The sequence below is a fragment of the Diospyros lotus genome, chromosome 15, assembly GCF_014633365.1.
Source record: "Diospyros lotus cultivar Yz01 chromosome 15, ASM1463336v1, whole genome shotgun sequence".
Taxonomy (NCBI): Eukaryota; Viridiplantae; Streptophyta; class Magnoliopsida; order Ericales; family Ebenaceae; genus Diospyros; species Diospyros lotus.
In genome coordinates, this window is record NC_068352.1 from 6,094,658 (window position 1) to 6,108,697 (window position 14,040).

Here is a 14,040-nt window from a genome sequence, read left to right on the forward strand (position 1 = left end):
TTTGTTTGGAAGAGACTTAGCAATGGAATGGAATGAAAATATTTCCCTTCGCTTGGAAGAGTAGGGAATGGAAAATAAATAATGAAAAAATAAAGAAAAATGTCTAAAATGTTTCTCCTTGAGAGCAATGAAAATGAAGGGAATGGAAAGATATTCAATAGCAAATGACAATTACACCCTCTAAATGGAAGTATAATTATAATGTTTGTTTAAGTTAAGGGAAAATTGAACTTTTAAAAAACTATTAAGGTTAATACTGTCAACACACAGAGTTAAGTTTTTCATCCATTCTCTCCCAATGTGGGGGAGACAAAAAATAGAGCTTTGGAGATCTATTACCATTGTCTCTCTCAGAAGAGAACCTATTTCCATTACATCCCCCTCTCGCAACAGCACTATGTGCTGGTATAAGTAATTTCATCCAACCAGGACAAACCCTAGTTCCAAAGGATTCGTCAAAGAAGTTACAAAAATTACCAGCTCTATGAGGAGAAACCTCGAGATTCAGGTTCTGTGCGGGACTGACGGGACCTGCAACACAGACCCGATGAATGCACGCACAATAAGACGAAATTTTTCATATCTACTCCTTGGAGCAGTGAGAAAGGCGAGCCAGGTCCAAATTGCATTTCCTACTGGATATTCTGAGCATCCAAACAAAGAGAATTAAGAGTACCTCTGCCGCGAGTGGAAGTTGATGGATTGGGCCGTCTGTTCTTCTTGGCGAAATTCCGCGGTTCAGAAGCTTTATATATCTCAGCGGAGTTGAGAAATCGGAGCGAAAGCGCGTACGCCATTGAAGCAGCAGAAGTTGTGGGGTTTTGGACTGAAAGCCAAAGAGATGAGACGCGGGAACGAGCTACCAGAGATAAAAGACAGAAGAAGAAGAAGAAGAAAGAAGTGAAGAGATATTTTATTTATTGTTTAAAAATAATATAATTTAAAAAAAATGGCCTCTACTCTTAAAAGTTTAGATCAAATATGGTAACAAAGTTTTTGCCTAGTGTTAAAAATGAAAATTTTAAAAATTAAGAGATTTTATTTTGAATCTTTATTATATGGCAACATTCAGTCGGTGGATTTATTGAACCAACTAAACAAATACGAAAATCGAACAAATCAAAAACTTAAAAAAATCAAATAAATATGAAAAAAAAATCAAATCGACAAAAAAAATTAGAAAAAACTGAAAATAAGTATTACTAGGGTAAAAATAAGTGTTATTTCAATAAAAATAATATTATTCAATTAAGAATAATTTTTACTTGATTAGCCTTTATGAACAAATTTTAGTCCAAAAAGTTACTCAATTAAAAGTATTTATTACTCGAGTAAACATAAGTGTTGCTCAAGTAAGAATAAATATTACTCAATTAAAAATAACTTTCACTCAGATTAATCTTTGTGAGCAGATTCTAATCCATAAATATTATTCAATTAAAAATAAATATTTATTATTCAAATAAAAAACGATATTACTCAAATAAAAAAACTTTCTTACACAAGTAAAAATGATATTATTCAACTAAAAAATTTATCATACTCAGAGTAAAAATAACATTTCGGTCAATTCGATTATTTCAATTTTTTTAATATAAAAACCAAACCAAACTAAAATAATTGAAATTGTCAAACTTGAAACCGAGCTAAAGCGACTCTTAGCTTGAACCAAACCAAACTAACAATTTCAATTAGTTCAGTTCTGTTATGAGGTGTTTAAAATTTTACTAAGTTTCAAAGCAATTTTCGAGTCTATTATCCCCCAGACAATCTCCAAGACGAGAGCTTCTTGAACCCTTAATGCGTACTCTATGACCAACCTAGCATGCATCATTTTCGCCCCAGTCCAACGACATTCTTTGGGGTTTCTCGAACTGAAGCCATCAATGGCCCGAAACCCCGGAGAAAACCATCGAGTGCCTCACCCCAAAAACTTCTCCAAACCCTCAAGCCTCATTCAATGGGTCTTCCTAGAAGAGCCTTCTGGTTCAATTGTGGGTCCCATTATTTTACCTATAAATAGGCGCTTCATTGAAGGAAAAAAAAAAAAAAAACTTTTTTGAAGACTCAACCTTTCGAACCTATATGACTCTTTTGGAACAAACGGATCTCACTAGACTCTTAGACCTTTTAAGCAAAAGCTCTTTCAAATTCTCCTCTCTGACTATTGTCCCAACTCTCTCAAGCTATTCGATCGTCACTTTGTATAACCCATCTAGGAACTTGAACACAACACGAATACCCCATCGTGTCACTGATCATATACATGCACTTGCATCATTTATGTGACATTGAACATACATTCGGACATTTCTCTCATACCATTGTCAGACTTAAGCATTGGAGGGCCCACATGGGGGAGTCTCTTGCATGTTTTTTTGACTTTCATTTGTGACCACAAGCTAAGTTTCGACCTAGCTCATCAGAGAGACCAGAAGCCCTTTCTCCCGAAAACCCATCAAGGCCCTTCCTCTTGACTCCCCAAAAGCCCATATGGAAGCCCTGAAGACTTATCCGAGTCCCTACCTCATCGAGTTTCAACCCCGACCTATTCCAGATCCATTTGACCTCGCTCGAGGTATCTCAGACCCTCTGCCATGGTGAATGACTCTACTTTAGCTAATCCCAAGAACGCGCGGAAACCCAGACGCAACTATAATGATCTTGTTGCAAAGGGCCAGGATAGGACTGGCACGGGCCAGTCAGATGGGCCGAGAGACTGGGGCTAGGTTGGGCCTGCCCCTAGCCTACTATTATTCCCTGGTGCATGACCTTCTCGTTATACAAGCTGATTGGCCAGGCCAACGAGCTGTAAAAGTTACTAGGAGCTCGCTCGAAACGTGGTTGGGAGCTCGCACGGATAGGTTGACGAATTAGAGGAATTTTTGGGAGCTTGCTTTGTAATACCCAGGAATGATTTGAGGATATAAACGGTATTTAATGAAGGGCATAAATGGACTTTGTGGAAAAATAAGACTATAGGGTACACTAACGCAACTTTGGACGATCGAATTAGTCAGAGGGAGTACCCTAGACCCTAGATAGCTAAGGAAAATGGTATAGTATCGACAAGTAATACGAGTTATGATTTTACGCATCAAAAGAAGTTGGATCGAGAACGACTCCCGGTACAATTAAAAAGACAATTATGATTTAGGCTGAAATATCGAATTATCGTATGGGGCATCCGAAAAGTCAATGGAACCCCGAGGAAGTTCATATTTGGCATATAGAGTAACCCTTCAGTAGTTTTTGGAAGAAACAAAAGGGTTTGTAGCCAAAACGAAGATTCGGGCCTAAGTGCAGTTTTTTGAAATTGATAGAGGGAGATCGAAACGATATTTTTTTGGAATTTTAAAGAGAATGTTTTAGGATATTTCAAAGGGTTATAAAGGTCTTTAAAGAGAAGTTCAGTTAGGGGCAAAATCATAATTTTTTAGGTTGGGGTAAAAGTGTAATTTACCTAAAAATTAAGGGCATTAGCGTAATTAGTCCATTTTTTTAGGGACTAAAATGCAATTAAAAATTAGTCCGGGGACCATGTTGAAAAGGATTAAAGTGCAATTACCCAAAAATTTGGGTCAAAGTGTAATTATTGAAACCTTTTTACTATGGGCATTTGAAAAATTCAGAAAAAGCCTTATAAATGACTTTAGTGGTAAAGATGAAGTTTCATGATGATATTAGAGATAAGATGAAGCCTTATGATGACGTTAGAGATAAGATGAAGGCTCATGATGACTTTAAGGATAAGATTTGATTGGATAAGATAATATTTGGATAAGATTTGATTGGATAAGATAAGATTTGGATAAGATTTAATTGGATAAGATTTTGTTGGATATGATTTGAATAAGATTTGATTTGGATAACAATGATTATATAAAATCTTAGAAGATTTAGAATGATTGTAGAATATCTTAGAAGACATGGTAATGATTATATAAAATCTTAAAAGATTTGGAATGATTACAGAATATCTTAGAAGATTTAGTAATGATTATATAATATCTTTGAAGATTTACAATGATTGCAAAAGATATTAGAAGATTTTGGAATGATTGCAAAAGATATTAGAAGATTTGAAATGATTATAGAAAATCTTAGAAGATTTACAATGATTGCAGAAGATCTTTAGAAGATTTGGAATGATTGTAAAAGATTTTGAAATATTTGAAATGATTGCAGAATATATGTTTCTTGGTGGCTAAGTTTCCAAAACCTATAAATAGGGGTTCATAACCAAAGGTTTCTCATTCTAAATTGTTAGAAGTTCGTGCCAGATAAGAGAGCTTCGGGTTTAGTAGATAGAGGGCTTTTTAAGCATATGCGAAGCATCACACGCGCAGAGCACTTGGATAGCGCGTGAGGGCGTGTAAGGAGGTGGTTTGGTCAAAAAACTTGAGGAGTTGCACAAAAGTTGAGGTTCAGCACAAGATTTGAGGCATTTGAGTTTCGTTCAAGGTGAGTGGTCTGATCCTATCTTTACCTTATCTTGAAAATATGTTGGAAGGTGTGTAGTGGGTTCAGGTGGGCGGTGTTACCCTCCCGAACTTAGGTTACACGCAATTGGGACCAGTTCTAGTGAGCGGTTTTACCCTCTGGAACTTAGGTTGTTCTGCAAAGGCGTTTTACTTATGTATTTGTGGCATCATTTGCATATTGAACATGTGATATATTGCATCAACTATTTTTACTTATAAAAAAGTCGGTGCATGGCGTGTGATTTTCATATCATCAGGGTATTGATCTTCGTGTTGGTGTTATGTCCGTATGGGACGGGATGGGGTCTACTTGAGATTGGGACAATGTTAATCCAAGTGAACGGGTGTCACACTGGCACTCAAGAGAATAATGTTAAACTAGGTGAACGGGTGTCACGACGATGCACTCGAGGGATTAATGTTAAACCAGGTGAACGGGTGTCACAGTGGGGCATTCGAGAGATTAAGTATGTCGCGGCAAGCTCAACCCCAACGGTGTGTGGAATGGTGTTTTCCACGGGAGGTTGAGTATGCCAAGGTGATTTCTCAAGCTAGACGTGTCTTGCATATTGTTGTCTTTGTATGCCATGCTCGTGTGTCTTTCATGCATTGTATAAACTGTTTCATGCCATCACTTAGATGTTTTATCATCTAACCTAGGCTATGCCCCTGGAACGTTTAATGTTCCAGCCAGGGACTACTGCGAGGGCAAGGACATGGCCAGTTGAGGGCCAATGGTGCTTAGTTTGATAGTCGTTGTAACATTTGGAGGCTTTAATACGTATCTCAGGTTGTAAATTAACAGTTGTATATTAGCAATGTTATCATTTGATCTGTATGGCATATTTTGCTAAGGAAATGCAATGTAAGAACTACGGTGTTTTGATATTAATGTATCCGCTGCGTCGTATTATGTCCCGTTTAGTTTAAGATTATTGATCTTGGTAGTTAAACGGGCAAGGCTGGGGTTCTTGGGGTTTGTATCTGCATGAAAAGATTGTTCTGACACACTGCGCGTGTTGAGCTTGAAAAAAAAAAAAAAAAAATCCCGGGGATACCCTTATAGTGACACGCCTGGCGAGACGAGGTGTTACATGCTTGGCCCCGCAATCCGAGCTAGGGCTCCAACAATGTATGAGCTCGCTTCAACGAGCTCAGCTCGAAGTCTACTGGACTTTATGCGATTGGGTCGGCCGGCTAAATTAAGCCCAGCCCATGAGGAGTAGAGCGGGAAATACCCGTAACAGTGCTATTAGACCAAGCCCAATGTGCTAGCAAAAGGCCTAATCCAATTAATGATTAAATAATTATATTCATAATATAATTATTTAATTATTCTTATTTATCCAATAAATAAATGCACTATTATTAGTAATTATAAAATTCTCAATTTATCCATCTTCTCTTTGAAAGTGATTTCTTTTGGTTGAGACTTTTTGGATTCACAAATAAATTGGTAACGAGAATAATAAACGATTAATTCTCGTAAATCATGAATGATATCTAACAATATGTCATGATTACCCAATTTATTGTGAAACGGTCATTGTGAACCTTTTACTACATTACCATGCAATACAGTCTATCTATCATCCTATATCCCGACAAGATATAAGATCATGGTCAGTAGATCTAATCTTTTAATTTTGTCATATGACCAAATCTAAAATCAATCTTGACTAATTATAACACAACCCTTATGAAAAAAATTTCATCGTCATATTACCTCGGCCAAGGATTTATCATCAAGTGATTATTGGATGGCATAAGATATATTCCTCATAAATCTCGAGGTGATAGATTCCATGTTTGATGCACACATACCTCATATATCACTGAATCAAGCACATAGACACGTATAATTATTCTTGATTAGAACAACCACATAATATCGTTGATATCATAATCCACCAATACATAGATATCCATGCCATCTCAAGTCTAGGGACTAGTTGCACAATCGCAGTTAACATTGAATCATTGACCCGTGAGAAATAACCCATGTGATTCAATGTTAATAGTCTCGTTCAGTGAACTCGTTCTTATAACGAGCACCTACTCATCTTCTTTCTATATCTCATACAGAATGGCATAAGACTCACCAATCTTATTTTTCAGTAGCTCATACTAAATAAGAAATAAAACGATGTGCTAGCCTTTACGAGTTTGTATTATCCAGATTAGGAATTCTACGGTCAGAAACATATTTATAGTATAACAAACTGTGGATTATCTGTAACTCGTATTCTTAACTCTTAAGAATGGTATCCACTCCTTATTATACTAATTGATATATGTTTTATAATTTAAACATATTGCAATTTAAATAAAATATAAACTTGCCATTTAAATAATATTTAAAGAATTACAAGATCGAGTCTTTTTGTGTATCCATTAGCCAAGAATCAGGACAATCCTAATGGCAGTGAAGTCCAACTTCATATCAACCTATTAAGGCTCCTCAATTATCGTGCTCTATAGTTCTTCCATTGACTAACATTTGGACAGAGTGAGAGTTATGGACTGATTAATCTCACAAGATTCGGTAACTATGACAGATCTAATAAGGCATATGGTATAGGTAGCATGTCAAATTCCATTTAACATTGGAACTCTTTCCAATCTCATGCTTACCCTGGCTAAGGGATTTCTAACCACTACTACCAATACGGATTACGTAAGATGTACGCCTCCATCCCATAGAGGTCAATGGATCCTATCAGTTAACATCTGTCTCCGTACACTCGTCTAGATACCACACAATAAGCATTCCCACTTCTTACACCAGATGGTTTCGCTCAATGGTAAATCCCTAATACTAGTGCATAAGACGCTATGTCACCTCTAGTCCAAATACTGGATACACAATCGAGAGCCAGCAATAGATCATTAATCCTCAAGCCATGTGATCTATCGTCGCATCACATTCAACGGATGTTCTACCTACACCCACTCGCATGTCTACTGTACGGGTCCCACATAATATGGCATATGACTCACCACCCCATTCCCATTAGCATCCCATGCTAATAATGGTAGTAGCCCATGTATATGTTCATTAATCGATATATCATATTTTCCTTCTGATAATTCTAAGGACCGAGAATACCTTTAAAAAATCCTGAACTAGAGATCCACGTCACACAGTCTCAGCCCCATGAGAGTAGGACCTCTACTAGGAAGTCTACTGACTCATTCATAAAGACAAGAGGGAGAGATATGAATGAAGATATGACCTTATTATTAATATCAAAAATAAATCAATAGTGTCATTCACATACATCCCATGTAATGTAAATCTAGCATCTTGTAATACCCAATATTTTATATTAAAGTATTTTCAAAATTTACGGGGTCAAAATTAGTATTGAATATAATTTCGGACCTACGTGTATTATTCAAAACACAACCGAAGGATGAGGGACCATGTCAAGAAATCCAATGAAGGTGAAATATTCCAAATAAGCAACATTTGATAAAATCAAGAGATTCGCGAAGGTTTGAAGTCAAAAAACACACGATTAGGGGCATTGTGTAGATTTTGCAAAATACTCGAAGGAGGTTGAAATGATGAATTTTCAAGAAATTCTTGAGGGAAATGAATAGTTTAGAATTTGTGGGCAGTAGTGGAAGTGTTTGAAAAGTCCAGGGGTGCCATGGATAGGGAGAAAATGCAATTAGAAAATTTATCAGAGCAAAACTGCAAATTTCAAAAATTCCATAGTGGGAAACCAACCAGCCACCTGTGGTCCCCGGAAGCCACCTCTAAGGCGTCGGGAAGGTCGCCCGGAGACTCTAGGGTAGTCTCCAGGCGATGATGAGGACGTTAGAGGTTGCCATTGGCCGAAAAATGGCAAAATGTGATCGATTTTAATGGCGGATGGGATGTCTGATTCGGCTGAATTTTTCGAAGGCTATAGCTCGTGATTTGGAGATTTTTGATTGGTTTGGAGGCTAGATTTGGGCTTAAGGGATAAGAATGAGCAAGATATGGTGGGGAATTAGGTCAAAAATGAGTATAAAAGAGGTTGTTGGCCGAGAGTTTTGAAGCACAATCGGGTGAAATTTTTCTCGTTTTAGGATGAATCGAGCTTCTGAGATAAGGGGCTTTTGTTCTTTGTGTTGCAAGGATCGTTTACGAAGAATTTTGGGTCGTTTGGTGTAGAAATCATAGGGTTTCAGAGAGTTGGTCGGAAAAACGAGGGCCGCCGGACCGCAACCTGCAACTTCCATTTAAGGCATTTTCCAGCTGCTACTTTGGCCATTGAAGGGTGCCATCGAGGTCACCTTGAAGAGATCTTCAAGCCTCTATAGTCGTTTGAAGTATCGGAAATCGCCGAAGCCGGAGAAGACGACTGCACCGGTCGCACGTGGGCTTCACTCGTCGAGCCCCTGGGTGGCACGTGAGGGCGGGTTTTTCCTTGAGTTTGATTTTGTAATTTTGGTAAAATTATTTTTGGAATTATCAAAAAAAAAAATTGGTGAAACTTGATGTTAGGTATTTTTTATGAATTTTCGAAGGTAAAAAAGGTTTAAAAATGAAGGAAAATAGAGAAAATTGAGGAAAAATTGAAATATTGATTTCTAAGGTTCTAATGATGAATAGGAGACGATTGGTGTGTTGGAAAGAAGGATTGCACGTTTTTCGAGATAACACATTTTTCGAGGCAAAAATCAGACTTTCTCAAATTGAGATGAGTGGTTTGATTCTAGTTTTACCTTGTCTTGAATGTGTGTTGAAGTGTGTGTAATGGGTTTTTGTGAGTGATTTTATCCTTCCGAACTTAGGTTATTCGTGATTGGACCAGTTCTAGTGAGCGATTACACCCTTCAGAACTTGGGTTATTTTGCAAAGGCATTTCTTTGTGTGTTTGTGACATCATTTGCATATTAAACATGGGGCTTATTGCATCAACTCTTTTTCTTACAAGAAGTCGGTGCATGGCGTGTGATTTTCATATCATTGGGGTGTCAATTGTTCGTCTCGTTGTTAGGTCCGTATGGGACAGGATGGCGTCTTCTTGAGAATGGGACAAGGTTAATCCTAATGAACGAGTGACAAGGTAGGGCACTCGAGGGATTAAGTATGTCGCGGCAAGGTAAACCCCAACGGTGTGTGGAATGGATTTTTCACGGGAGGTTGAGTATGTCAGGGAGATTTCTCAAGTTAGACATATTGCGTGTTGTCGTTGTCTGTTTATGCCATGCTTATATGTCATTCATGCATTGTGTAAACTGTTTCATACTTTCACTTAGATGTTTCATCATCTAACCTGAGTTATACCCCTGGAACATTCAACGTTCTAACCAGGGACTGCTGCGAGGTCGAGGACGTGGCTGGTGGGCCCAACAGTGTTCAGTTGATAGTGGTTGTACCATTTTGAAGGTGTTAGTATTTATTTTGGTATATGTACGAACAGTTGTATGATACTGTTATTATCATTTTGTAACGTTGTAAGACGTATTTCGGTGTGGGAACACCTTGTATGAAACTCGTGGTAGGCCACGATATTTTGATGTTAATTATTCCGCTGTGTTATATTATATCTTGTTTAGTTTTAAGTCTATTGATCTTGTTAGTTAAATGAGTAAGACTGGAGTTCTCCGGATTTTTACGTGCATGTGAAGATTGCTCTTGAAATCACCGCGGGCACCGACCATTGTATGCGACGAGTGTTTCATCTGCATGTGAAGATTGTTCTCATAGCGCCGCATGTGACAGACTTGGAAAAAAAAAAAAAAAGATTCTCGGGGATTCCCTTATAGTGATACGCTCGTGTAAGGCGGGGTGTTACACATCTAAAGTTCTATCACTGGCACCTCATTCCTGGTCGCTCCATCGGTTGTGGAAGGGGTAAATTACTAATTGGCCAATTTTGGCCATGATGACACTCTAGCTCTGCCTAAGCCTCATCATTTTTCTTAGCCTCTCATTCTTATTGAGAAGCAGTTATAGCCTCTTGGGCCCCTAGGCTCAATTGTGACGACACTGGGATCTCTCTCTTCTCAATAGCCCTGCCAGCGTGTGTGGGGGATAGAGAAAGATCCGCTGTAGATAAATTGAGAAAGTCCTCTGAAAGTGGGTCCATAGAAATCTCTGCCAAGCTAGGACCCTTTTCGTCTGTCCAGGCTCTCTTGTTCCTTTGGGCTTGTAAAGATTCCTCTTCCTCGGCCTCTCCCAAAAATGGGATTGGGGTCACAACAATTGTGTCATTTGAAAGGCCTCATGCATCCGTCGTGTTGATTCCTATTGCCTGGCTCGTGCATCTCTTTGAAGCCGCTACATTTCTTCACATTCAATCAAATTGTTAGTAAAACAATTGAATATTAATATTTAAAAAGTTTCAAAGCGCTAAGTAAAAAGATGAGGCTCAAGATGAGCACCCCTAGGGTCTGACTCCCTTTTTAGCCATTTTTCTCCTCTTTGGCCTCATCTAAATGCCTTATAATATCCACATCTTCATCTTCTCCCTCACATTCCTCTCTTTTCTCTATCTCGTTATCATCTAACGAAGAGGATGAGGAGGACACGGTCGTTTGAGTTTGAACAAGTTCTAAAGGACTAGCACTATCGCGCCCTTTAACAATCATCCATCCAGCCTCAATAAGGCATGTATTATTTATTAAATACGATAAATTTACTGAGCCTTCTTCGACCAATTTATTGATATTCTCTTGGTGGCCTTTCACTAATGAATCTACTTTTGCCCAATCACACCTTACGCTCCTCAATCTTTTGGCGCACCAATTGACTGTTACGCTACCCTGCACATTTATTTATCAAAAATACAACCAAATTCATCAGACGTCAATCCTTTTATTAAAGTAGGTGTAGGGCGATTATACTCACCAGTGTGCGTGTAGTACAATTTTAAATTTATATTTCGGTGAGTCCGAGTCGGTTCACAAGGAAATTATTTATGGTTGAAAGTAAAAATCATAGAATATTTGATTTTAGGAGGTGATTAAGATGATCTAATGGCAAAAATTAAAACTAAACTAATACTGAATTTAAGTAGCTTGGGTCAAGATAATTTCAGTGCCAAAACCAATTAATTTCCGATTTAATAGAAAAGATCAGTAATATTCATCTGATTTGAGTTTTGCAGATCTGTCAGTAATTTTAGTTCAAGATAATGATAATTCTTATTTAAGCAATCTCCATACATGGCATGAAAATTCGAAGTTAAGCAATTATCATAAATTGAATTATATCCCATAGACAGAATTTATAGGTACAAATTAATCATTTGGGCTCGGGTATGAAAACATTTCTAGGTCTAGCAATCTCCATACGTGGCATGAAAATTCTAAGTTAGGCGTATGCTTCAATCCAAACTCAAAGATACACTATACGCACACTGCTCAAATTAAATCAAATTAATATTACACATTTGAAGCGTAACTTTCTCTGGGAATCATTGTCATTGGACACTGTTCTTGCCTTAACTCAAGATTGGATTTAACTACTCATCTTCATTTTAAAATAAATTTGCTGGAATTTAAATGACGAGAATTAAAAGACAGTATTTAAAAGACTATTTTTTAACCGACCATATAGGCGGTATATAATGAAAAGACAATAATTGAAAAACTATTTTTTAACCGACCATATAGGCGGTATATAATAAAAAGACAATAATTGAAAGACTATTTTTTAACCAACCATATAGGCAGTATATAATAAAAAGACAATATGAATAACATAATATAACTATATAGAAACAAATGTTGAAGGTTTAAGAGAGAAATTCTAAGAATGAAACTATAGAAAAATTAAAAGAAAATTTATAATAGTATGTGTTTCTACAATAAGTAATTGGGGCATTGAAAGAGAGATGTTGGAGACTCCCTACAGATTTAGATTCGAATGCTCCAACCTAATTAGATAAACAGCAAAGAAACAGGCATGAAAATGAAGACGAAGTGTTTCACCATAGTAAGAAAATTTTCTGATGCCTTGTAAATGATGAATGAGAACTCTCAAGGCTACTACTTCCCACAAAATTAACTACAAGAAACATTCTCCACTTAAAAACACAGTATTTTCAAAGGACCCTCAAATTCAATGATAACGTTGCTTGTGGAGGTTTTTTTTTTTTGGGGGGGGGGGTCTAGATCTTGCCCCTAAATTGCTGGATTTCCCATTGCGGTTGCTTGCTTGATTTTCTTCTACTAAAATGGGGATTGGGCTTATTAGTCTTGCTCTCTTAATTGCGGCTGCTAGTCTAGTGGCTGGCTATAGTGAAGATGGTGGGGAAAATGAATATGAATGGTATACCAAAATCATAAACAAATGTAATAAAACTTATTTGTTGTCTCTCAGTGGAAATAAATTGGATCTTCAAGTTGAATCATTGGTGAAAACGAAATTACAAAAGCGGAAATTGTTTTTAACCTACAACCTAAAAGCCTCATTTCACAAAGAATGCTTTGGAGAGTGCAAGTTGGAAACACACAATCACAATTTTCTTCACAGCCTTATTGCTCAGCCAACTTTTTCAATTGTATATATTTGATATATATACTATCATACTCGCAAGTATCCATATTGATCCATTTGCCCACTTCCTCCACATTTGGAGGATGTGGCTTCAACTACACCTAGCAGTTATCTTTGTCCAACTACACATAGCATATCCGAATTTGGATTTGGTTCAAGAGCCCTTTATGGGTAAAAAGACTTGAGTCCAGGACTAGGATCCATAACTCATATTTATTACAAAAGATAATAATATAAAATGACCAAAATAGGCATGAAATATTATGTATGTGTGTGTGTGCCCGCGCATGATATAGGGGCAAAAGGGTAAAAGCAAGAGGGTGATTGGCAGCCCATTCCTTCCCCCTCACCGCTCCATACTTTCTTGTTTTCTCCTTATTCTTCCATTTCCAAGCTCTCCCTCTCGTTATCTTTGTAGCTATTGATACATGTAATGTGTATTTTTTTTGTTCAAAAATCTCATAAAAAATAAGAAGTGGGAATATGGATTTAGAACCAAATTAAATTAGATTGAATTGATTTGATTCAGTGTGATTTTCGTCAAGATTAATCCTTTAATCTAGATTTTTGCAAAAGGTCAATCTGAACCAAAGTATTTCACACAAATAATGTTGATTAGATTTAGGGTTTAACCCAAGCTAGGATTTTAGTAGGGTTTAACCCAAGCTAGGTCAAATTGTTATTGTAAAAAATAACATAATTACGAAGCTAAAGAATTGTCTATAAAAAGTAAATAAATTAATAAATGAATAGACCCTACTGAAAATTATTGTGAATTTAATATAAAGTAAGGTGTGCCTTCATTTTTTTGGTACATTAGAAATTCTAAATGTCCACACTAAACGAAGCATGAAAATATTTAAACCCATGACTTCGTACTTAGCATGACAGATATCTGTTTAATTAAAATATATACATCATCATTTGTGATCAATTTTAATGACTTTAAAATGTTTTATTCCAAGTATCCCTTGAAATTTTGCAAATGCCTTTCTAAAAAGCACACCAGCAGCAGCAGGAGGGAAGGTATTTACCAAAAAGGAAAGGGAAATG

At 36.9% G+C, this 14,040-nt stretch overlaps 1 protein-coding gene across 1 annotated transcript in view; it reads right to left on the minus strand.

The window, feature by feature from the left end:
• LOC127792056 (uncharacterized) overlaps positions 1-887 on the minus strand; it is a 70,246-nt gene extending 69,359 nt beyond the window's left edge. Inside the window, exons 1-2 of the mRNA XM_052322368.1 lie at positions 677-887; positions 478-531 (exon numbers count right to left, since the gene is read on the minus strand). Of these exons, the coding sequence (XP_052178328.1) occupies positions 478-531; positions 677-797 (175 nt within the window). The 5' untranslated portion in view covers positions 798-887. The remainder of the gene's footprint in view (positions 1-477; positions 532-676) is intronic.
• Between the last annotated feature and the right edge of the window lie 13,153 nt (positions 888-14,040).